Consider the following 23,766-nt stretch of genomic DNA (forward strand, 5'->3'; position numbering starts at 1 on the left):
TGTGCTTGCTAATGTTCACAGAGCCAACGTCAAATCCTTCCTTGTGGACTAAAGGCCACCTGGCCCAGTAATCTTGGACCGAAGGTGTAAATAAAAGCAGGTGCCGCAGAAAAACGTCCACCTTTTTTTGCCTGAAAGGAACCTGCTGGATGCCCACCAGACACCCCCCTTCCAAGGCGCTGGCCTCGGAGGCACTTGGGGGCCTTCTCCAGCTGGGGAAGGAAGGAACAAAGCAGGCTTGCTCTGATCCAGCCTGACTGAAGGAAATGTCTGGTCTGTGTGTGTGTTGTGTGTGCAAAGGAGGACAAGCCAGCAAGTTCCAGGGGACTTCTTTAGCTGGACACTGCCAAGTGAAGCCTCCATCCACCTCCAACCCCTGCCTCCTGTCATGCTAGAGCAGTGGTTCCAACATGGGGCAATTTGATTTTTAATAGGGGCAGTTGGAACCTTGTCTAAACCAAGTTAATGGCCTTTTAGGCTTCCTCCGCGTGAGTAGGAGTTCACTTTTTGAATAGTAAGAATTATATGTAATGGGAGGAGGTGGGGGGGGGAATCAGGATTTTAGAGATGCTGAGGTGGGGCATGGCCAAAAAACAGGTTGGGAATCTTTGCTCTTCTCAAGAGTTTGTTGATGAATTGATTGATTTGGATTTGGATGCTGCCCAACTCCCAATGAACTCACAACCAAAGAATAAAACATTACGATGTAACATTAAACCCTCTTAAAAACAATCTAAAACAATTTAAACAGAGTTGCCTCAGTGGTGCAGTGTTTACAGTGCAGTACTGCAAGCTACTTCTACTGATCATTGGCTCTCAGCAGTAAAATATTATTTGACTGAAAGTAGTAGATGCTTGGAACAAACTTCCAGCAGACGTGGTTGGTAAATCCACAGGAACTGAATTTAAACATGCCTGGGATAAACATCGATCCAACCTAAGATAAAATACAGGAAATAGTATAAGGGCAGACTAGATGGAACATAAGGTTTTTTTCTGCCATCAATCTTCTATGTTTCTATGTTTCTATGAATCTCAGTAGGCTCCAGGTTGACTCAGCCTTCCATCCTTCCATGGTGGGTAAAATGAGGACCCATATTGTTGGGGGCAATATGCTTAGTTTCTGTAAACCACTTAGAGAGGGCTGTAAAGTACTGTGAAGCGGTACATAAATCTAAATGTTATTGCTATTGCCAAATGGGTGAAAATCTTGAGACATCTATACATTATGTTGCAACTCTTTCTAGAAAGCCGAAATATCTAAAAAAAAATGCCTACATTTTTCTACTTGCCATTCATTCCATTTATTTCTTTAAAAAAAACTTTGTTGTGAATCCTTCTTTTTAGGCAAGCTGTAGAATTTCGCAAGCAAACAAATACCAGATTACAAACACACACACACACAAGGAAACTATTAACCTATGGCTTCATGTCTCCAGCACGCTCCCCTCGCTAGGGACTTCTGCTATCGCCCAGCTTTGGGGTTGGCCAGCTCTTCGATGGCTTTCCTGAGCTGAAAAAAGAAGAGAGAAGGACATAAGAAGAGCCATGCTGGCCAAAGCCCATCGAGTCCAGCCTTCTGTGTCACAAAGTAGCCCACCAATTGTCCATGGGGATCTGAAGCAGAAGGAGAAGGCAAAACCCTCCCTTTCCCTTGACCCCCAACAAATGGTACTCAAGGGAACCCTGCCTGCCTCAAACAACATAGAGGTGGCATCCGTCTCAATAACCACCAATACACTTGAAAGAAAAGAGCAAAGCTGATAATGGAGGCAAATAGAGTTGAGTCGATGTTGCAAGCGTCTGGAAGGGCCTTGATCTCCATCGGGAGGGTCTCAGGAGAGCTGCCAAACCCACCTTGCCCTCGCCAGCTCAAGAGGGAGGCTGCAGGCCCCCTTTTCTCACACCAACGATGCCCTGTGTTGGCATAGCAACAGAAGCCAAGCTTCCAGTGGTCGCTTGTCCCTCCCCAATAGGAAGAAGGAACTGCACTTAGCTGCGCCCTCGGGGGGGGGGGAGCCCAGCCACTCACCTCCCTCCTAGTCACGATCCCCACCACTTTCCCCAGCTGTGTGACAAAAGCCTGCTGCAGGTTCAGCATCTCAAAGAGGTTGTGGGCCTGCAGAAGGAGAGAAAAAGAAAAGAGGCTCAACGCTCCTTCGCTCGGAAGGGAAGAAAGCCCTCTGGGAAGCCCCTTCTCTCCAATGGACGCCTCCCTTTGAAAACCCTGCCTGGCCCTGTTCCCCAGTCAATCCCTCCCTGCATTGCTCAAGAAAGTGGCAGCTCCCCTGCCTCTTTCCTTCTGCTGCTGCTGCTGCTGCCCTTGCGCCTCTGCAGTTCTGGGTGTGCTAGCATGCGTGCAAGTGCCCACAGCTCTCCCCTCTCCCCCATCCCCCATGCATGCGCACCACCATCACCCCAAACTGCCCCCTGCGCATGCACAGAGGCCTTTCTGAAGCCTAGTAACCAGTGGTGGGTTCCTACCAGTGCGGTCCAGAGTGCCACATTGGTAGGAACCCACTGATGATGCAATTTTCAGCCCCCCCCCCCCCCCGGTGTCTCCTGAGAAGGAGCTTCTCAGCTGTGCTTCGGATGAAGAATTAAGTCAGCATTAAGACAAGGGCGGGCGACAGGGCTTCCTCCGACACAGAGACGCCACAAAAAAAATCGCTGGAAATTGTATCATCAGTGGGTTCATACCAGTGCAACGCTCTGGACCTCACCAGTAGCAACCAACCACTGCTGGTAGATGGAAAAAATGCCCAAACGGAGCAAACTGGAAGTTCAGGAAAAGAGACTTCCGGTTTGCCGTTGTGCTGTTATTTGCACTCCAGAGGGTTCAGGGAAGCTTCTTGAAGCTCTGAAGTGCAAAAAACAGCACAACGGGGAAACTGGAATTTTGAAAAATGCACTTCCGGTTTGCCCATTGTGTTGTTTTTTGCACTCTGGGGCTTCTGTGAACCTTCTGGAGTGCATAAACCAGCACAGCAGCAAATTGGAAGTATGTTTTCCTGAACTTCCGATTTGTCCATTGGGGGATTTTTTTGCCCCCGGGGCTTCAAGGAAGCTTCCTTGAAGCATCGGGAGGATGAAGTGGCCTTTCCCAAGGCCGAAAATCAGCTTGTGCTGAAGCTGAAACATGGCAAAGTCTCTCGTGCCCTCCGATATGTCTCCGCGTGCCACCTCTGCCACAGGTTCACCATCATAGGCCTAGAGGTACCTGGTGCAGGGATGTCCATGGGGAGAGCTGTAGGGTCACAGGACTGATGGTGCAGCCTTCTTTCAAAGTCTGGCCCGAGAGAAGCTGGAAGGGAGGAGAAGTGCAGCCATGGATGGGTGGCGCAGCAGGGGGGGAAGAAGCCCTGCTTTACCCCCTCCCACCCCCCAAGAAAGCACGTGGTTGGGTCTTGTCTTAGTCACCAACTCAGACCCACCTCTTTCCCCGTCTCCTCCTGGGGCAGACTGGAGTCTTCGTGGCTCTGGAGGAACTGGATGAGGCTGGACCGCTGGATCGCCCCCAGCAGCATCTGAGACTCTTCAGGGAGAAAGAAGCAGAGGGAAGTGTCCACTTTTGGTCACTACAGTATAAAAAAGATGTTGCGACTCTAGAAAAAGTGCAGAGAAGTGCAACAAAGAAGATTCGGGGACTGGAAGCTAAAACATATACGATGAACTGTGGCAGGAACTGGTCACGGCTAGTTTGATGAAAAGAAGGATGAGGGGAGACAGGATAGTAGAGTGCCAATATTTGAGGGGGTCAACCTATTCTCCAAAGAGGAGGGAGTCAACCTATTCTCCAAAGCACCCAAAGGCAGGACAAGAAACAACAGATGGAAACCAATCAAGGAGTTAGCCAACCTAAAATTAAGAACCACACTATAAAAAAGATGTTGAGACTCTAGAAAAAGTGCAGAGAAGAGCAACCAAGATGATTAGGGGATCAGGGGCTGAAACATACAATGAACAGATTGCAGGAACCGGGCGTGGTTGATCTAGTGAAGAGAAGGACCAGGGGAGACAGGATAGCAGTCTTCCAATAATTGACAGGCTGCCAAGGAGAGGAGGGGGTCAAGCTATTTTCCAAGGCACCTGAAGGCCAAAATAATAATGGAGGGGAACCGAACAAGGAGAGATTCAACTTGGAAATACAGAGAAATTTTCTGACAGGACAATCCACTAATGAAACAGAAGTTGACTTCGGAAGTTGTGGGAGGCTTTCAAGAAGAGACTGGACCACCATCTGTCAGAAATGGTTGTCTCCTGCTTGGGTGGGTGGGTGGGGTTGGAGTAGATGATCTCCAAGGTCCCTTCCAACTCCATTATCCAAAGTGTAGTTTCTAGGAATGCGGATATGTGTGTGTGTTTGTGGGGACGTGCATATTTTATGTTACAAATTTATTTATTTATTTATTGGATTTGTATGCTGCCCCTCTCCAAGGACTCGGGGTGGCTCACAACATATCAAAACAATATACAATATACATATCTAAAAAATCCAATTAATATAGCTAAAAACATTTAAAACATTCATTCCCATCCACACAGCAAGACATAACTCTTCGGCTAGTGTCTAATGGCCCCAAGGCTGGTGGTACAGATAGGTCTTTAAACTTTTACAGAAGGCGAGGAGGGTGGGGGCAGTGCAAATCTCTGGGGGGAGCTGATTTCAGAGGGTTGGGACCACCACAGAAAAGGCTCTTCCCCTAGGTCCCGCCAAACTATATTGTCTAGTTGACGGGACCTGGAGAAGGCCGACTCTGTGGGACCTCACCGGTCGCTGGGATTCCTGCGGCAGAAGGCGGTCCTGGAGGTAATCCAGTCCCATGCCATGTAGGGCTTTATAGGTCATAACCAACACTTTGAATTGCATCCAGAAACCAACCGGCAGCCAATGCAGTCCACGGAGTGCTGGAGAAATATGGGTATGCCTTAGAAGGCCCATAACTGCTTGCGTGGCTGCAAATCCCCACCAGACAGATCCATTACAAGACACACATAGACGGTTGCTGCTTTCAGAATCCCGCATTACCAGTATTGTCTACCACAGGATACTCCTGGTCTTCTGTCATGGTGACCACCTGGAGGATGTCGTGAAAGGAGGCTTCCTGGGACAGGATGGTGAAATCGGTATTCATGAACTTCTGGGTAGTGACCAGGTAGGACCTACAAAACCGATGGCTTTATTGGGACAGGGCCGTGACTTGGGGAGGGGGGGAGAGGAGCTGCTGTGGCCTGCCAAGCAAGGTCAGGCCAGAGGCGCTCTGGGCACACACAGAGTGCCCATTCTTTGGGAAGGCCGGCATCCCAATCCCTGGGTCCCAGCAAAGCCAAGTGGGGCAGCTCACTCGATATGCCTGCTCCGGATTCGGGGAAGGTAGGGTAGCTTTTTGACGATGATGGTGCCATCATAGAAGGAAGGCTGGAACTTCTGGGCAATGGCGTTGGCCACCAGGACAGCCAACAGAACAGGCAGGATGTGGGCGATCTGCCCGGTCATCTCAAAGGCCAGCAAGGCGGTGGAGAGGGTGTGGGTGACCGAGCCAGAGAAAGCAGCGGCCCCTGGAAAGGGAGGGGAGAGAGCAGAGAGGTGGCCAATGTTCTGCCACCAGTGACAAATGTAATAAACCACACAGTTTGAACAAACCTAATCAATGAACCAGGGCTAATAACTGGATTAGCAGTGGAGACACACAAATTCAAAAGCAATCTTTTCTCGCAAAAAGTCAGCCGCTAATTAACCTTCATTAACAACTGGTGTATGTTCAAACTCAAATCAATGCAATTAGTGCTTTCTATCTCATGTAGTTTACAAAGGCTTGGCAAAATGCCCAGGAGTCTTCCCCAATAAGAAATCTGAAGAGTCTAAGCTGTTGTTTCCTGCAGCCTTTCAGCTGCCTCTGCTGTTCTTTAAGTAGACTAGGAGAATGGCCAATTAGCCCCTCAGTCTTACTCCCGAGGAGACCTACTCTGGAGTAACCACTCCTGTCTCTTGGCAGGATTGCGGACTCTTGCATTGAGGAGAATCCTCTTCTTCCTCATCACTGCTGTGAGATGCTGGAGGTTCCGAAGGCCCTAGCTCAGTGATGGCGAACCTTTTTTTCCTCGGGGCCGAAAGAGTATGTGTGTGCACTAGTGCGCATGCATGACTGCCCACACCCATAATTCAATGCCTGGGGAGGGCGAAAACATTCCCTCCCCAGGCTCCAAAAGTAAAAATGCCCTCCCCCATCCTCCCAGAGACTTTCTGGAAGCCAAAAACACCCTCCCAAACCCTCTGTGTGGGCCAAAAATCAGCTGGCTGGCACACACATGCACATTGGAGCTGAGATAGGGCAACGGGTCATGTGCCAGCAGATATGGCTCCGTGTGCCACTTGTGGCACCCATGCTCTAGGTTTGCTATCACTGCCCTATCTGAACCTCTGCCTCTGGCACCGAGTCCTCACCATCCTCCTCACTGTCCGACGCGGATGCCAGCTGCACCGGCCACTGACGCATCACCAAGTCAATCTCCTTGAACAGAATCCACTATCAGCTGCACAGGCGGCTGGTGGGCCGCAACAGCCGATCTCAGAAAGAGCAAAGGGGGGGGGGAGGTGTTGTTTCCACACCATCTGAGCCTCCCTGAGTGCCAAGGAAGCCTACCAACATACCTGCCAGTGCATATGCCCCAGGGATGATAAGGCTGGGAGGGCCCTCAGCAGTCATGCCCCTGGGAAAGAGAAGGGCTATGGCTTCACCCACCAAGCGCCCGATGGCAGCTCCTGGGGAAAGAGACAAGAGAAGGATCATCTTCCCCTCCTGAGCCTGACAGACCAACCTCTCCGGAGGCTGAAAGCAGACAAGCCAGAGAAAGTGGAAGCGCTCACCATAAATGAAGATGGGCATGAAGTACCCAGCGGGCATCGGCATGGTGGTGGCCAAGACCAGCATCCAGAACTGCAAGGGCACAAAAGGATCAATGTTGTCAGCCCAGCCTTTTTTTGAGAGAGAGACCCACAATGGCTGGCTGACCAGCAAAGCAGGTTGATGGAGCTGAGAGCCCCCAGAAGGAGCTCCCAAAGGCCCAGAAGAGGCCAGAGGAGACCAGGCCTCGAGTAGGAGTTCTGACACGTGTCAGGCAGAGAGGGAGTTCCCAAACTCAATGTCAACCGCTCCAAACTCGACTGCAGAAAATACGACTTCAGCAACAGAGCGATCAATGCCTGGAATGTACTACCTGACTCTGTGGTTTCTTCCCCAAACCCCAAAACCTTTAACCGTAGACTGTCTACTGTCAACTTCTCCCCATTTCTAAGAAGTCTGTAAGGGGCCTGCATAAGTGCACCATTGTACCTACCATCCCTATCCTACTATCCTAATTGTCCTCTTTTATTGTTGCCTTTTACTTATATTTATACAAACTACTACTATCCTATACATGCTTCACAAACAAACAAACAAGTGACATTTGCTGTCGGTTTTAAAGTATAAAGAATTTGCTCTAATTTATTTATTTATTTATTTATTTATTTATTTATTTATTTATTTATTTATTTATTTATTTATTTATTTATTTAATTTTTATGCCACCCTTCTCCTTAGACTCAGGGCGGCTTACAACATGTTAGCAATAGCACTTTTTTAACAGAGCCAGCCTATTGCCCCCACAGTCCGGGTCCTCATTTTACCCACCTCGTAAGGATGGAAGGCTGAGTCAACCTTGAGCTGGTGATGAGATTTGAACCGCTGATCTTAAGATCTACAAGTCAGCTTCAGTGGCCTGCAGTACAGCACTCTACCTGCTGCGCCACCCCGGCTAATACAGGGAAGGCAAAGTTGGCTCTTCTATGACTTATGGACTTCAACTTCCAGAATTCCTGAGCCAATCATGCTAGCTCAGGAATTCTGGGAGTTGAAGTCCACATGTCATAGAAGAGCCAACGTGGCCTACCCCTGCTCTAGTAAGTTTCAGTACAGCATGTGACATGCACCTTCATCACCAGGAAGACGGACAGGGTGCCAAAGATGGAGAGACTGGGGTGCCACCACTCCTGCCACAGGTTGAGGGGGTCCATCTGGGGAGGCACGTCAAGTGACACATTCTGGGAAAGGACGCTCCAGGTGCGGTTGTCGAGCAAGGAGGTGAGCAGCTCCTTCATGCTCAGCTGCAAAAGAGAAAAAGAAAGGGAAACAGTCTCCGCCTTCTGTCCCATGGCAGAGAGGGCTGGTAGCCTCCCACCCCAGCCTTGCCTCAGCTCCTCTGCCTTGCCACGTGCACACACACCCACCCCTCTCCCCCGTACGTTCTCCGCTAGGCTCTGCCCTTGGCAGCAATGGCTGATAGTTACCCTGGAGGCCATGAATTGCCCCAGGCTATGGGGGAAGGTGATGGAGGACAAGAGGAAGGCCACCAGCACTGAGTAGAGGGGCTTCCTGCAAAAGAAGAACCCAGGGGTCAGGGACCGGGCAGGGGAAGGGAGAGGAGATGTCTCTGGGAAACCCAGTTGAATTCAGAAGCCGCAGGTTATTTATTTTATTTATTTACATTTGTCAATCAAGTATAGGGGAGTAGTTATATAAACATAACACAGAAAGTAGTGATAAAAAAAGACAATGAGCCGAGGTGACACAGCGGATAGAGTGCAGTACTGCAGGCCACTAAAGCTGACTGCTAGATCTGCAGTTCAGCGGTTCAAATCTCATCACCGGCTCAAGGTTGACTCAGCCTTCCACCCTTTTGAGGTGGGTAAAAGGAGGACCCGGATTGTGAGGGCAATTTATTTATTTATTTATTAAATTTGTATGCTGCCCCTCTCCGTAGACTCGGGGCGGTCACAGCAATAGTAGAAAACAATGTAAAATATAAATCTAATATTTAAAAACTAAAAACCCATAATTTAAAAAACATACACACAACATACCATACATAAACTATATAGGCCTGGGGAAGATGTCTCAGTTCCCCCATGCCTGACGACAGAGGTGGGTCTTAAGGAGTTTACAAAAGGCAAGGAGGGTGGGGGCAATCCTAATCTCTGGGGGGAGCTGGTTCCAGAGGGTCGGGGCCACCACAGAGAAAGCTCTTCCCCTGGGTCCCGCCAGACGACATTGTTTAGTCAACAGGACCTGGAGAAGGCCAACTCTGTGGGACCTAACTGGTCGCTGGGATTCATGCGGCAGAAGGCGGTCCCAGAGATATTCTCGTCCGATGCCATGTAGGGCTTTATAGGTCATAACCAACACTTTGAATTGTGACTGGAAACTGATCGGCAACCAATGCAGACTGCGGAGTGTTGGTGAAACATGGGCATACCTAGGGAAGCCCATGTTTGCTGTCGCAGCTGCATCCTGCACGATCTGAAGTTTCCGAACACTCTTCAAAGGTAGCCCCATGTAGAGAGCGTTACAGTAGTCGAACCTCGAGGTCAGCAATAGGCTGACTCTGTTGAAAAGTGCTATTGCTAACATGTTGTAGGCTGCCCTGAGTCTAAGGAGAAGGGCAGCATTAAAAAAAGAAAATCAAATAAATAAATAAATAAATAAATAAATAAATAAATAAATAAATAAATAAATAAATAAATAAATAAATAAATAAATAAATAGGAGAGGGACTGTGGGCACAATGGTGCGCTTATGCACCCCCCTTACAGACCTCTTAGAAAAGGGGAGAGGTCAACTGTAGACAATCTAAGGTTGAAGATTTTGGGGTTGGGGGAAGAAGCCACAGAGTGAGGTAGTGAATTCCAAGCGTTGATCACTCTATTGCTGAAGTCGTATTTTCTGCAGTCTAGTTTGGAGCGGTTTAAATTTAGTTTGATTATTACATGCTCATGTGCTGTTGCAGTTACGAAGGGGTATGGGCTGCAGGCTAACAGCTTGGAAGCACAGCTCTGCCATTTTCTTCTAGCGAGAAGCTGGCGGGGGGCCTGATCTAACCTGCTGGCAAACATTGGTGGTTTCCCCAGGGAGCCCCCTTTTCTGTGAATCCACTTCCTACATGGGACACCGCCTGCACCACCTCTCTGATCTCAGAACCAGAGGAGCCATCCCAGGGACTCTGTGGAGAGCTGCCCCACTGGCGGCTACTTACTCGTTGGCCAGAAGCCTAGCTGTGAAGGGGTTTCTCCGGACGTAGCCCAGGAACCAGCGCTGGCAGAAGAGGTATGCACAGCTCAGCACGCCGCAGATCACGCTGGAAGAGAAGGGAGGAGGTCTCCCGGTTAGTACATGTTGTGGCTGCTGCACCCCCCTTCCCTCTCTCCACTCCCCCACCCCCCCCATCACAAGGAGACCCATTCCTCACCCAAGGAATGTGAAGAAAATGGTCTCCGGCAGGTCAAAGGGGAAATCAATTTTAAAGCTCGTCTTGAAGAGGGCTGTGATGGTTTCTGGAAAGCAGGGGTGCAAAAGCGGAGGGGCTCTTGGTTCTGACCTCCCGGAGCCCCTTCCCAGCTCCTGCCCCCCCTCCCTTGGCCCTCAGCCAAGCAGTCCACAGGAGAGGGTTGACTCCTTCCTGTCCTAAGGAGCTCCCAAGGTACAATCCAAACACATAGAAGTAGTGGTGTGGCTTTCTCCTTCTCAGTGTGGCTCCTATTGTACATACTCCTGGTCAGTTGGAGGATACTGAAGAGGTTGATGACTCTGATACAGATAGTTTATGAATTAGTGGCAGGCCCTGGGTTACAGGTATCAGAACAGGTGGGAGGCCAGCCACAGGATGTTGTTATGAGTCCAGACTCCAGTGAGGAAGAGACAGACAATCGCTGGTTAAATCCTCACTTCAGAAGAGTTCAAAGGCGCAGGGAGCAAGTGTTAGGGAAAAGATATTAAGGGGAGGAACGGGTTAATTACTGGAGTGATGTATTTGTCACGTCAGGGTGCCAGCAGGGAAGAAGGGTGGAGTTTTTCAATGTTGCGATCAATCATGGACGTGTGTCATTTTGGCTCCGGAATAAGTTAGCTTATTCATTATTATTTCGCAGCTATTCCTGGTGCTTTTGAACTATGTTATATAGACATAAATCTTAAGATAAGGGAGGAGGCATGGAGGAAAGTTTGTGTGCTCTAATTGCTAAAGATAAAGAGAGAGGAATGTGACTGTATTGCATTTTTAATACGGAGGAGAGGAGAATAAAAATGGAGGGTTTTTTGTTTATAAAATCCTGCATTCAGTAAGCGTTATTTTCAATGTAATCAAAGTTCTACCAGAATCCAGAACAGCTCCTAGCCTCCCTAGCCAGTCACCGCACCTGCAGCCATAGCATCAGTAGGGCAAACTCCTCTGAGCACTCATTCTCCTCCGCCCCACATCCCCAGACAGAGAGTCCGGGGGGATCCCTCCTTTGTGTCAAGCCGGTGCAGAAGTTGGTGATGAATTAATGGCTTGCCACACTATCTGTAGAAGGCCTGATGTTGATGAGAACTTGGGAGAGGGGATTTTCAGGAGGGAACAGATGCAGCCACAAAGCTTTTTTTTTTTAATAGTTCAAGGCCATCCTGTGCCCACCCACCTGGCTGGAAGCAAGAGGAGGACTGGCCACGCTGGCACAATCTGAGTGGGCAACCTGACAAGTTTGTGGGTGGGGGGACAAGGGATGTGAACTTTCAACTGGGTGGGAAACACAGATCCAGGTTTCCTAGTGTAGGTGCCAAGATGGATCTGACAATAAATTGAGGAACACTTTGACTTAGACTCTGATTTAATTTGGATCCTACCTGGAACCTTGACAATTAACCTGAATCCATCTTAAATTCTTGACCCTTTGTCCACTTGCTGCCCACCTTGTTCACTATTGAAAACAGCCAACAGACGGAACATGAAGGCGCCACAGGTTGCCGAGAAGAAGCCCCTCCAGTAATCCCGGACGGCAAAGTGGGAAGATACGACCTCGATGCTGAAGAGGACCCCTGGAGAAAGGGCAATGGGGGAGGGGGAGAGGGCAGTCCAGACAGTCAGCCCCACATCCATCAGCCTGGCCCACTCCCTGGCCTCCCTTTGCAAAGAGGCTACGTCTTACCACTGATGGGAGCCCCAAAGACAGTGGCCACGCCCACGGCCGCTCCTGCCACCAGCATCTCATTCTGCTTGCTTTTATTCTAGGCGAAGGAAAAAGATGCTCTCTGAGGCTGCCGCAAAGTCGCCTTCCAGGCATCAGTTCCCAAGAACCCCAAAAGCTGGGCTGCCTTCGGGCCCCTCCAGCGAGCCACCCAGTCCTCAGCTGCCCCCAGACCATCCCTGGTGGTGCAACCTTGCCTCCTCAGCCGTACCTCGTACTCCCCAGAAACTCTGGCCCGGATCTTGCCCAGGTAGGCGGCGATCATGCTGGAGAGGTGAACAAAGGGTCCCTGGTAGTGGCCGGGCAGAAAGAGGAGGAAGATGAGTAGCAATAGCATTTAGACTTATATACCGCTTTCTAGTGCTTTTACAGACTTCTCTAAGCGGTTTACAGAGTCAGCCCTATTGCCCCCAACAATCTGGGTCCTCATTTGACCCACCTCAGAAGGATGGAAGGCTGAGTCAACTTGAGCGGGGGTGACCTTTGAACCACTGAACTACAGCTAGCAGTTAGCTGAAGTAGCCTGCAGTGCTGCACTCTAATCACTGCACCATCCCAGCTGAAGAAGGACTCAGAAGGCTCAATAGAGGGAGAGCTGGACAACAAAGTCCCCCCCTCCATCCAACGGTGGTCTCTCCCAGCAGCAATCCCCCCTACCCCCAAGACAAGAGTCTCGTCTCCTGACCTCAGCCAGACCTTGAATGTCTCCAGGAAGGAGATTTTTACCCTCATCCCCAGCCCAAACTTTCACCCTGGTTGCTGGGCAGATCCTGACAGGATATTCAACCCCTCAGCTTCCCTGTTTCTGCTCCTTCCTCGGCTGAAGGACCCAGGTCCTCTTTCCCATTGAGTTGGGGCACCTTCAGCGCAAGCTCTTTGTAAAAGGAGGCCGTCTTGAGGTGGGCAAGGCCATCAGCGCACCATCGTGCCTACCGTCCCTATCTTACTGTCCTATCGTCCTCATTTATCTGTACTTACTTTGGCTTATACCTATACCTGCTATCTTGTATATGTTCAGCAAATGAACAAATAAATAAGTAAAATACAGTAATACAGGTGGGAGGGCCTCCTCTGTGGTGGCCCCGGCCCTTTGGAATCAACTCCCCCCCTCCCCCCCCGATGTCCACACTGCTCGCACCCCATTGGCCTTCCAAAAAGCCTTGAAGACCGGCTCTGCCAGCAGACCTGGGGGCCGTGAGAGTTAACATTTTAGTCCCGGCTGAATTATGGCTTATTTAATATGTAGGAATGTATGGTTGTATAGTTTAGTCTAGTTTTTTTTAAATTGTTATTATAACTGATTGATTATTTTAACCGGGTTTTATTATTTAATATTTGACTTTTACTGTATTATTGCATTATTTTATTGTCGTAAACCACCCTGAGTCCTACAGGATTGGGTGGCATATAAATCAATAAAATTAAAATTAAAACTAGATCTGGGGCAGAAGCAACATCCAAAGCCTTCCTCTCCACCATCTCTAGAACTGCCCCCTGGGGACCCTTTTCCCTCACGGCTTCCTTTCTGTGTCCAAAGGCTGAAACAACCCCACCCACCCCCAACTCCTTCAGGCCACAAAGGTGCTGCGTGGGGGCCAGAGAGAGAGAGAGAGAAACCCCCACCCACCTCCCTCCCTCCACCTGCTGGAGACGTACCACTTTGCCGAGGAAGAGGGTGCTCCCGCAGGCCAGCGTGCAGGTCAGCCCCACGACTTTGGCCCCAAAATTCTCAATGGCCAAGTACTCCTCCAGGATGACGCCAGTCAGGATGGTCTTCAGTTCGGGGATGCCAGAGCCTTGGTAGAGAGAGGGCAGAATGATCTCTCCATCCCACCGGTGGGTTGCCATTACCGCTGCTACCGGTGTGCTTTGCACGCCACTTTGGTTCACTTACCTGTGCACACCTCCCAGTGTGTTTTTGCTTCTGCGCATGTGTGTCACGCTGGTGCCGAAGTTGGTGATAAATCTACAGCTTGCCACACTATCTATAAAAGGCCTGATGTTTATGGGAGCTTGGGAGAGGCGATTTTCAGGAGGGCACAGATGCAGCCACAAAGCATTCTTTCAAGGGGTTCAAGGCCATCCTGTGCACACCCACCTGGGTGGAAGCAGAAGGAGGACTGGCCACGCTGGCACAATGTGGGCAATGTGACAAGTTGGCGGGGGAGGGGGAGGGACACAAGGGATGTGGAACTTTCAACTGGGTGGGAAACTCAAGATTCAGCTTTCCCAGTATAGGTGACAGGATGGCTCCGGCAATAAATTGGAACTTTATATTGTTATTATTAAATTATTAAATTAACTTTATTCTGTGCATGTGCAGAAGCAAAAAAAATCGTTGAAATTTCACACACACACACACACACACACACGTGCCCCCTCCTGAGATTTTGCTTCTGTAAATGCGCATGAAGCAAAAATACACTGGGACGCGCACGCATGCCTGCACGAGAATTGAATCTGCGCGCACGGTGCACAGTTTGCTACCAATGTGCCATAACAAAGCGATGTGCTACCGATGTGCTCTACCATACCGGTAGCAACCCACGACTGCTCCACCCCTTCCGCCCACCTGGCAGGAGTTCTCTAGTGCCCATCCAAAGCCTTCCCCTCCAGACACCCAATTCCTTCTTCCTGTCTCTAGAACCCTAACTCATGAACCTGGCTAGACACGGCGTGTGTGTGTGAATGAGGCCCGGGTTGCCTTTCCTTCAGCCGTCTTCCTTTCAGGGAGAAGAGCCAGGCCGCAGATGGAAGAAGGAAACCTTTCACATTTCCCAATGGGGCCCATCTTTCCCCTGGCTCCTCTCACCCAGTCTCGGGAGAAGAGAAGAAAGCTGCTTCCCAGTCCAAGGCCTGGAACAGGGCGCAACGACCACTGACCCCAGCCTCACCTCCAGCGTGCTGGGTAATGCTTTGGGAAAAGCCCGTGGAAAAAGCCGAGAGCGCGACCGGGTACATGGTCCAGGAGAGGAACTTCAGCACTGGGTAGTCTCCAACCTCTTGGTAAAGCCACAGGTGCGCTGGAGAATCCAAAGGGAAGTTAAGAAGTTAAGAATTCCCAACAGCTAGAACAATGAATGAATCCATGGAACAGCCTGCCACCAGAAGTTGTGAATGCTCCAACAGTGGAAGTTTTTAAGAAGATGTTGGATAGCCATCTGTCTGAAGTAGTGTAGGGTTTCCTGCCCAAGCAGGGGGTTGAACTAGAAGACCTCCAAGGTCCCTTCCAACTATTATTATTATTATTATTATTATTATTATTATTATTATTATTTATTGAAGTTGGGAAGTCGGCTAGGAACTGAGCTGCCCCAGAATCCTTTGCTGCTGCTGTGGCTGCCCTGAAGGCATGGGAGAGCCTAACCCCCACTCTTGAATCGGGCATCCCTTGTGGCATGGGGTCTCCCCCAAGCAGCACAAGAGATGCTCTTTCCTTCTGCTCGTCCCTCCAAGACCAGCTTGGGGAGGGATTTGGTGGGATGAAAGCTCACCGCTGGCAACCCTGGAGACGGTGAAGTCCATGGCGAAGCTGACCAGTGCCATGACGATGCCCAGGGCGAAGAGGTAATACCAATCGTCCCCAACTCGGAAGAGCTGCCGCTTGAAGCACTCCAGGCAACCTGCAGAGGGCAGCAGAGGCTGGGAGTTACAGATGAGAGGGAGAGGGGGGCTCTGCCATTGTAAAGTCAGCCTCCTTCAAGGGTGGATTTATTTATCTATCTATTTGGACTTATCCCGCCCAGCTCCCAAAGGACACTGAGTTGCTCACAACCAAGAATACATAAAATGTAATATAAAACCCCTTAAAACAGTTCAAAACATTTTTAAACCAACAATTAAAACAATTTTTAAAAAAAACCATGCATATCTTTAATTGCCAGATCCCACTGGCCTGCCATCTGATCAACGACCCCAGGCCTGCTAGAAAGTCTTTATGGCTTTCCAGAAGGCCAGTAGGGTTGGGGTAGTCCAGATCTCGGGAGATAGCTGGTTCCAGAGAGTTGGAGCAGCCACGGAGAAGGCCATCCCCTGCAGACCCACCAACTGACAGTTTAGTTGACAGGACCTGGAAAATACCAACTCTGTGGGCTATTATTGATCACTGGGAGCAAACCGGTAGGAGGCAGTCTCAAAGACAGTCTGGCCCTAAGACATGTAGGGCTTTAAAGGTAATGACCAACACCTTGAATTGCGCCTGAAGACCAATCGGGAGCCAATGTAGTCCACGGAGGATTGGTGTAGTGTAGGTAAAAGTGTGGGTGTATCTAGTGTGGGTGTACCTAGGCCAATGATGGCGAACCTATGGCATGGGTATCGCAGGTGGCACATGGAGCCATATCTGCTGGCATGCAAGCCTTCGCCCTGGCTCAGCTCCAATGGGCATGTGTGTGCAGGCCAGCTGACTTTTGGCTCTCACAGAGGCTCTGGGAGGATATTTTTGGCTTCCAGAGAGCCTTTTGGGGGATGGGGGAGGGCTTTTTACCTTTCCCAGCTCCAGGGAAGACTTTGAAGCCTGGGGGAGGGTGAGACATGAGCCTACTGGGCCCACCAGAAGTTTAGAAACAGGCCATTTCCGGCCTTCAGAGGACCTCCAGGGGGTGGGGAAGCTATTTTCGCCCTCCCCGGGCATTGAATTGTGGATGCAAGCACTCGTGCATGCGTGATAACACGCACCCACACTCTTTCAGCACTCGAGGAAAAAAATGTTCGCCATCACTGATCTGGGCCAAAGGGTCACCACCTCTGGGGAACAGCAACATCTGGAACGCCTCCTACCTCAGTGCCACCCATGTGGAAGCCAGTTTTGTGGCTGGGTGGGACCTCCCTGATTCCTACCGTGCACCTTGCGCCGGGCTTTTGGCCAGGGTCTCCAGTTGTCTTTCCAGGGCAGGAACCCATCCGTCTCCTCTTCCTTCTCCCTCTCCTCCTCTTTCTTCTGGACTCTCACTTTCTCCTCTCTCTCTCTCTCTGGCCTCTCAGCAGCCATGGCCTGAGGCCGGGAGTGGAAACGGTGGAGACACAGAGGAGGATCCGAGCCGTCTGGTTTGCACGCAGCAAGATGGACGGGGGTCCCCTGGAGGCCTCAGGCTGCAGCTTGTAGGGATCTTGGCCACAGCGGAACTGAGGTGGTGCCTTTTCCTGAAACGCAACAATTCTGAAAAGGTGAAAGGAATAGCAACAGCAATAGCATTTAGACCTATATACCAAGTGAAAGGCTGCAATTTGTTTTACTACCATACTCTGGGCGTGGCTTATTTTGTGGGTGTGGCTTGCCAGCCATGTGACCAGTGGGAATGGCTTGACAATCATGTGATTGGGGGTGGCTTAATGGTCATGTGACTGCTTAAATGTGACCAATTTGGCGCCACTTACGTCAAGGGTTTGGGTTAGGTTTAGGGTGCCTGGCCTCTCCTCGCCTCAAAGAGATACCATTTCCCTCTCTATTTACTATTACTGAACATCCAAAATATGCTGTGTAATTCTATGTATATATGCCATATATGTACATACATATTACACACAGGCACACAAAAATATACATTATCTACTATATAAGCTGTATCTGTACACACACACACACGCACACACACAGCTCTTCTAAAATTATACACATTCAACCTCATTTACTATGATAGGAAAAACATATCCAGAGCCCAGAAGGGAAAAACAAGAAAAAAAAAATCAATATTTTTCTACCGGTTCTGCGTACCTGACCATAACCATAGGAGCCCATCACTGTATATATACCACTTCATAGTGCTTTTACAGCCCTCTCGAAGCGGTTTACAGAATCAGCCCAATAATCTGGGTCCTCATTTTTACCCACCTCGGAAGGATGGAAGTTGAGTCAACCTTGAGCCGGTGGTGAGATTTGAACTGCTGAACTACAGCTAGCAGTCAGATGAAGTAGCCTGCAATGCTGCACTCTAACCACTGCACCACCCTGGCTCTTGAAAAGGAACGCGCACCTGGATCCCCCACCCCCCAAGACGGTCCTGGTCAGACGCCAAGGGGCCAAACCTCCAACAGGACCCACCTACCCTGTTTCCAGGCCAAGGGCCTCTCTAGGAAGGTGGCGTTTCTATCGCTCAGACACTGAAGGAAATCCAGACAAACAGGCAGACAACAACGCACGCTCTTCCTCCCTCCTCCCCCACCCTCTCAAACACAACCAGGGTCCCCTCAATGGCCCTGACTGGAACCTGTGCGAAGGAGACTCACTCCGCCTCAGCCGGCTCAGGGTGCCTGTGTGTCTCTCTCTCTCGCAAAGACACACTACTTTCTGCTCCTGGGTCGAGGCGACTTCTCTGAAGCCAGTTTCCTCTGCCTCTGCCTTGGCCAGATCTGGTGCACAGGCACACACCTGTCTCCTGGGCCCTCCCTGTTCTCTCCCCCACACCTCCCTCCCTCCACCCCTGACCTCTAACTCTCCGGGAAGGCTCTCTGGGACCCAAAGGAAAGGCCCTCCGGCCAGCCTATTCCAGCTCAAGCCAGACTTCTCGCCAAGCAGCACGAGCAGGCAGGCAGGCAGGTAGCTGGCAACCAGCCCCATTTGGCTGGCTGCCCCACACCTTGCCACCCACGCCTCTGAGGGTCATTTGTTCTGGTCACAAGAGCTCACTCATCGTCCCAGTTTTATGCTCAACTCCCAAGGTCCAGGTTCACCCGTAGTGGGCGTAGAACCAACAGGAGGGCCAATTGCTTGGAAGGGGCTCCAATATTTTTCCTCCAAAAACAGCCCAGCCAGGATCGGTGGCAGCCTCTCATGATCCCACCAGGCTAGCCACTAAAACGAGGACCAAGATTGTTGGGGGACAATATGCTTACCCTCTGTAAACCACTTAGAGAGGGCTGTAAAGCACTGTGAAGCGGTGTATCAATCTAAATGCTAATGCTAAAAGGGGAAGGGCAGGCTACTCACACAGTCTCTGGGGAGGGGACAGGCAATGTGAGTGGTGTGGGGGGGGGTGCTGCTTTCCACGGGTCAAGAGAGGCTGCAGGCCAGGAGAGCCCACCTGCTCTATGGTGAGCTCAGAGGGCCATTCCAGCAGCAAGGGAAACAAAAGGCATGTACCCTGTTTCCCCAAAAACAAGGCATCCCCTGATAATGTCCAACTGGGCTTTTTAGTGCATGGCAATAAGGCCAAGCAATTATTTCAGGGCTCAAAAAAATATAAGACAGGGTCTTATTTGGGGGAAAGCAGGGTAGAGAGAGAGATGAGATAGCTAGCTAGCTAGCTAGCTAGCTAGAAAAGTAGATAGATAGATAGATAGATAGATAGATAGATAGATAGATAGATAGATAGATAGATAGATAGATAGATATGATAGATAGCTACCGTGTTTTCCCTAAAATAAGACCTCTCCTGATAATAAGCCCTTTTGAGTACATGGCAATAAAGCCAAGCGCTTATTTCAGGGTTATTTTCAGGGAAACACGGTAAAATTTTAAAAAAGCATCTGCAGGTACTTCCCAAACAGTCCCAAAAGTTCTAAATGGGATGGTTTATGGTCTGTGGGTCTCTCTCTGGGGAGTCCCTGGGCCCCTCTCCTCCTGCCAGCCGTCCAGGAGTGGAGCCAAGGGCCAGAAGAGCTGAACATGCGATGGGCCTACGGATGAAGCTTGAGCTAGAGAGGACACCTTGCCCTCTGGGGCTTGTTCTGGAGGGGGGGGGGGGAAGAGGGCATGGGAAGAGGCCCCAGGTCCAATGACTCAGACTGCCCTGAGAGAGGAGGGTGACTAAGCAGCTGCGTTTAGCTACAAGCTGCCCCCAGACGGTGTCCACAGGCGGGCTGTGCGATGCTTGCCAGCAGGGCCTGTTCCCAGCTCCATCTTCTAACACAGAGGCCTGTGCCAGGCAGTAGAGGGAGTGGGGGTCCTGGGCTCTTGCCCTCCTCTTACAGGAGGCTTGCGGCCTAGGGCTTTTTCCATGCCAGGCTCTTCCTTGTGGGAAGGCCAATCCTGCTGCCAATCAGGGGGAATGATCCAGTCCTGGAGGGAATGCCGATGGCCAGCCTCCCCTCCCGCCTCTCTCTTGTTTGTGTAGAGCCCGTGCCTGTGGGATGCTTTCCAGAGGCCTTGGCTGTGTCCTGGAGAACACTCTAAATTTAGACTCTTTGACAAGACCCTCTGGAAGGCAGCCGGGCGGGTTCCGAGGCTTTTAAAGGCTCCTGCAGCTGCCCCCGGGCGGCTCTGTCGGGCGAGACTTCCAGGGGTGGCAGCTCCTCCAGCATCGATCCACTTGGATAGCCACCTTCTCTGGGCTCACTGCTAACGGCACCCTCGACCGTCTTCTTGGAAGAACGCAACCAGGCAGGCCGGCTGTCCCATGGAGAAGGCCCACGGACTATTCGACAATACACTGGGGGGCTTCCTAAGGCCCCACCCGGATGCCCGAAGTTTCTCAGGCAAGTGGGGAGAGGGCTGAATAGGTGGCCCCTGACTCCCGACTACCTGGGTCTCTCCCCTGGCTCTTGTCTAGCTGGTCCCACAGTCAAGGCTCCCAACTTTTAAGCTTTGTGACTGTTTAGGTATAAACTCCTTTTTTGTTTATACCAACCATCCTTGGAATGATGGGCACATGGGCTCCGCCATTCTGCTCCAGGATATCCACCCTGCAGGTGGCTTGGCTGCGCTTGTGAAAGGCGGAAGAGGAGCACAGAAAGGGGAGTTTTCACCTCCAAGCTCTCCAGCATCTGAACTCGGTGCTTCCCAAGCCACAAAGGAAAGCTTGGTCTTTTCCGCTCTTAGTTCTGTCAGCCACAGGGCCTTGTCCAGAATAGAACCTAGCAAATATTCCAGAGATCTCAGGGAGGAGGGGGAAATGGGCACTTGACAGGGTAGAGAGATGGCTTGAAATTAAATTTATTAGGCTTCTATGCCGCCCAATCCCATGGGAAATGTGATGTGTCCAACCATTGCCTTAGGAAGCCTGTTGGGGTACTTCTTAAACTGCGGTCTCTTGGGAGTACCCCCTTGACCCAGGTGGGATTTTCAAGGCCTAGTTCAGTAGCCAGGCAATTCTGCCTGGCCATGCAGCATCTCAACTTGGGAGGACCAACGGGCGCATCCTGCTTGCCCCGGGATCCCGCCCCAGAATTTTCCTTTCGCCCAGCAAACGTGTCCTAGTGCTGGAATCAAGACTCAAGAGAGCTTCTCTTCTCCCTACAGGCCGGGCCGGCGGGATGGGAAACATCAAAACCTTGGGGGATACGTACCAGTTTGCCGTGGATGTCAGCGATTTCTCCCCCGAAGACATTATCATTACCACGTCCAAAAACCAGATTGAAGTGAGGGCTGAGAAGGTGAGTGGCGACTGCCGAGCTGCCCCCACCCCCATTTTGGGAGACAACTGGAGCCATTTTTTTTTAAAGCTGAGCTGAGCGGTCCGGCTGGGGCTTGAGGGGTGGGGTAGCCCCGAGATGCTTGACTGAGAAAAGCTCTTTAGATCCACAGCAGTGGGGAATGGCTTCTTCCGATCTTCAGGTTCTCTGCCTCACCCACGAGCATCCCAATTATCATTCCAGTGTGGAGATAAATAAGAAAAGGGAGCTATAAGAGTTGTACTTTTTTTCTTGCATGCTTGGGAAAAAGATGAATGTGGTAGAGCTCCCTGTCCCTGCCCCCCCCCCCCCCGCTATGTCATGGAGCAAAGCCTGCAGGCTAGGCACAGCAGTGGTATGGATGCCTTTAAGAATGGCAGCCCTGCCCCCACCCAAGTGCCCTTCTGACTATGCTAGGGATGCACATGGTGATGGGAACATTCCCCGACTGGCCGGTCCCGTTGACCGAAATGCTGTCCGGGAAGCCTTCCTCCTGGTGCCAGCTGCCTCTCTGGGGGCCCTCTGGCAAAAGAAGAGAAGTTGTCCCAACTTCATTTCACATCACCAGAATTTCCCCATTTCAGAGCGATTCGGGATGGGCTGCCCTTTATTTTAGCAAGCAGGCAATTGGAGCTTCGGAAGAGCAATTCACATCATCAAATGTTCAGGATTGAAGACTCTCTCGTGGCCCTAACCATTGTCTCTTTGTCCTCCTCCTCCTCCCACGGGCAGCTAGCAGCTGATGGGACCATTGTCAACACCTTCACCCACAAATGCCAGCTCCCCGAAGATGTGGACCCCACATCAGTCACCTCCACCCTGGGGGCAGATGGCTGCCTGACCATCAAGGCAAGGAGAAGCCCAGCCAAGCCGTCTGAGCAAGTGCAACAAACCTTCAGGACTGAGATTAAAATCTGAGCTCCGGGAGCAGTTCGGGAGAGAGGGCAGAGAGCCAGGCTGGGCTGGGTGCGGGGTGGAAAGCAGATCTGTCCTTGTGTTCCCTGTCAATAAGAGATGCTTTGGTTTGTCATCCATGACTGAAGGTTAAAGGGATGCCGGAAAAGAGCCGGAGCGGGCCAAAGCTGCCCTTCCCCCCTCCCCTTTCCCTTTGAAAGGGGAAAACACACCACTGCTTTTTGCCAGTAAAGGAACAGCAAAGCTGGAAGGCAGCTGGAGCTGAAGTTTCCAGTTCTACAGCCAGTAATTTTTAATGTTTTGAAGTGTTGAAGGGACATGCTGCTAAAAAAGAAAAGAAAAAGTAAAGTAGAAAGAGGATGAGATATGAAATTTATATGATAGGAAGTCAATCGCACAATGGAGTTTACCTCCGGTGAATTGTTTAGGATTACTGTGTGCGTCTTGAAGCATTCAAGTTAAAACGTTAACACGTTCATATGCTAGATTCAGGGGGTCTTCCCCCCCCCTTCCCCTCCCCCCCCACCCTGTCTTTGCACCCCACCTCCAAATCCAGCTACCACCCAAGGTGAAGAAAGAAAGAAAAAAACCTGTTGAGGAGAATGAAAACGATGTAAAAAGGAATGTAAACTTTTAATTATAGAAAAAAATACTTTCTTGCAAGTCTGCATGCTGACTTTGGCTGTGTGAACGTGTATGATTTGGGGTGTGGGGAGAAGCAAGAGCAAGGAAGGAGCGAGCTTTTGTCCTTGTGTTGCATCCAACACACACACACACACACACACACAGAGTTTCTGAAGGCCAAAGGGCTGGGCAAAGAGGGAAGAAGTGAGTCATGGTCTGGAAATAGAGCCGCCTGACAAAGGCCCTCCAAGCAGGCTCCTCGCCTGGGGCCATTCCAGGCCCAGCCCAGCCTCCCTGCTTTTTTTTTTGGAAAATATTTTTATCTTTTCTCCACCATAATACATATCTTAAAATATGTCAATAATATACATAATTATACCCTTTTCTCCATCCATCATTCTAAAGTCAACATCATATTGTGTGCTTATTACTTCTAACCATCAGTCTGTTATTCATTTTTTCACACTCTCCCCTTACTCCATCTCTCCCCTCTACTTTCTTTCTCCTTCTCTCCCCCTTCCTACTCCCCTCCACTCCTCTTTCTTTCCCTGAGTGATTCTTGATTCAATCTCTCTCTCATTTAAAGACTGAAACTTTAACTCCCACACACACACACATTACCAATATTTCTTCTAAGTTTATTATAACAAGGGTTATCTGGAAAGTAAGGTTACAAAGCATGTAGTTCTTGCAGGGGGAAGTTGGTATTACTATTGTGTAGTGGGAAGCCAGCAGAAGAGAACAAGCAGTAGATCATTGACTGGCATTGTGGTGAAGCTTAGAGATGAGCGTCCTCATTCCGTGTGTGAAGTGCATGCTGTAATATGCTACCTGAATGCTAAAGGCATGAACGCTGCTGCAAC

The 23,766-nt window shown here is 50.4% G+C and overlaps 2 protein-coding genes across 4 annotated transcripts; one reads left to right on the plus strand and one right to left on the minus strand.

The window, feature by feature from the left end:
* Nucleotides 1-1,279: 1,279 nt before the first annotated feature.
* On the minus strand, nt 1,280-18,375 carry LOC139171280 (chloride channel protein ClC-Kb-like). 3 transcript variants are annotated; one of them, XM_070759353.1, is made up of 20 exons: nt 18,263-18,375; nt 16,877-17,195; nt 15,532-15,660; nt 14,932-15,060; nt 13,694-13,833; nt 12,249-12,326; nt 11,999-12,077; nt 11,763-11,888; nt 10,285-10,369; nt 10,072-10,173; nt 8,330-8,414; nt 7,973-8,146; nt 6,869-6,938; nt 6,653-6,763; nt 5,346-5,559; nt 5,030-5,163; nt 3,435-3,535; nt 3,221-3,304; nt 2,033-2,119; nt 1,280-1,513 (listed from the first exon to the last, which is right to left on the minus strand). In XM_070759353.1, the coding sequence occupies exons 2-20, from the start codon at nt 17,025-17,027 to the stop codon at nt 1,466-1,468; spliced, it is 2,127 nt and encodes a 708-aa protein (XP_070615454.1). In that variant the 5' UTR covers nt 17,028-17,195; nt 18,263-18,375; the 3' UTR covers nt 1,280-1,465. The 3 variants fall into 3 exon arrangements, with proteins under 3 accessions (XP_070615454.1, XP_070615455.1, XP_070615456.1); XM_070759354.1 differs by having other exon boundaries at nt 16,877-17,179; nt 18,263-18,357; XM_070759355.1 differs by lacking the exons at nt 14,932-15,060; nt 15,532-15,660; nt 16,877-17,195; nt 18,263-18,375 and having other exon boundaries at nt 12,249-12,303; nt 13,694-13,731.
* A 1,739-nt stretch (nt 18,376-20,114) lies between these two features.
* On the plus strand, nt 20,115-22,955 carry HSPB7 (heat shock protein family B (small) member 7). Its single transcript, XM_070758275.1, has 3 exons — nt 20,115-20,449; nt 21,213-21,346; nt 22,097-22,955. Exons 1-3 carry the CDS (start codon nt 20,371-20,373, stop codon nt 22,280-22,282), a joined length of 399 nt encoding a protein of 132 aa, XP_070614376.1. The 5' UTR covers nt 20,115-20,370; the 3' UTR covers nt 22,283-22,955.
* The last annotated feature ends 811 nt before the right edge of the window (nt 22,956-23,766 follow it).

This window comes from Erythrolamprus reginae, chromosome 8 (genome assembly GCF_031021105.1).
Source record: "Erythrolamprus reginae isolate rEryReg1 chromosome 8, rEryReg1.hap1, whole genome shotgun sequence".
NCBI classification, from domain to species: Eukaryota; Metazoa; Chordata; class Lepidosauria; order Squamata; family Dipsadidae; genus Erythrolamprus; species Erythrolamprus reginae.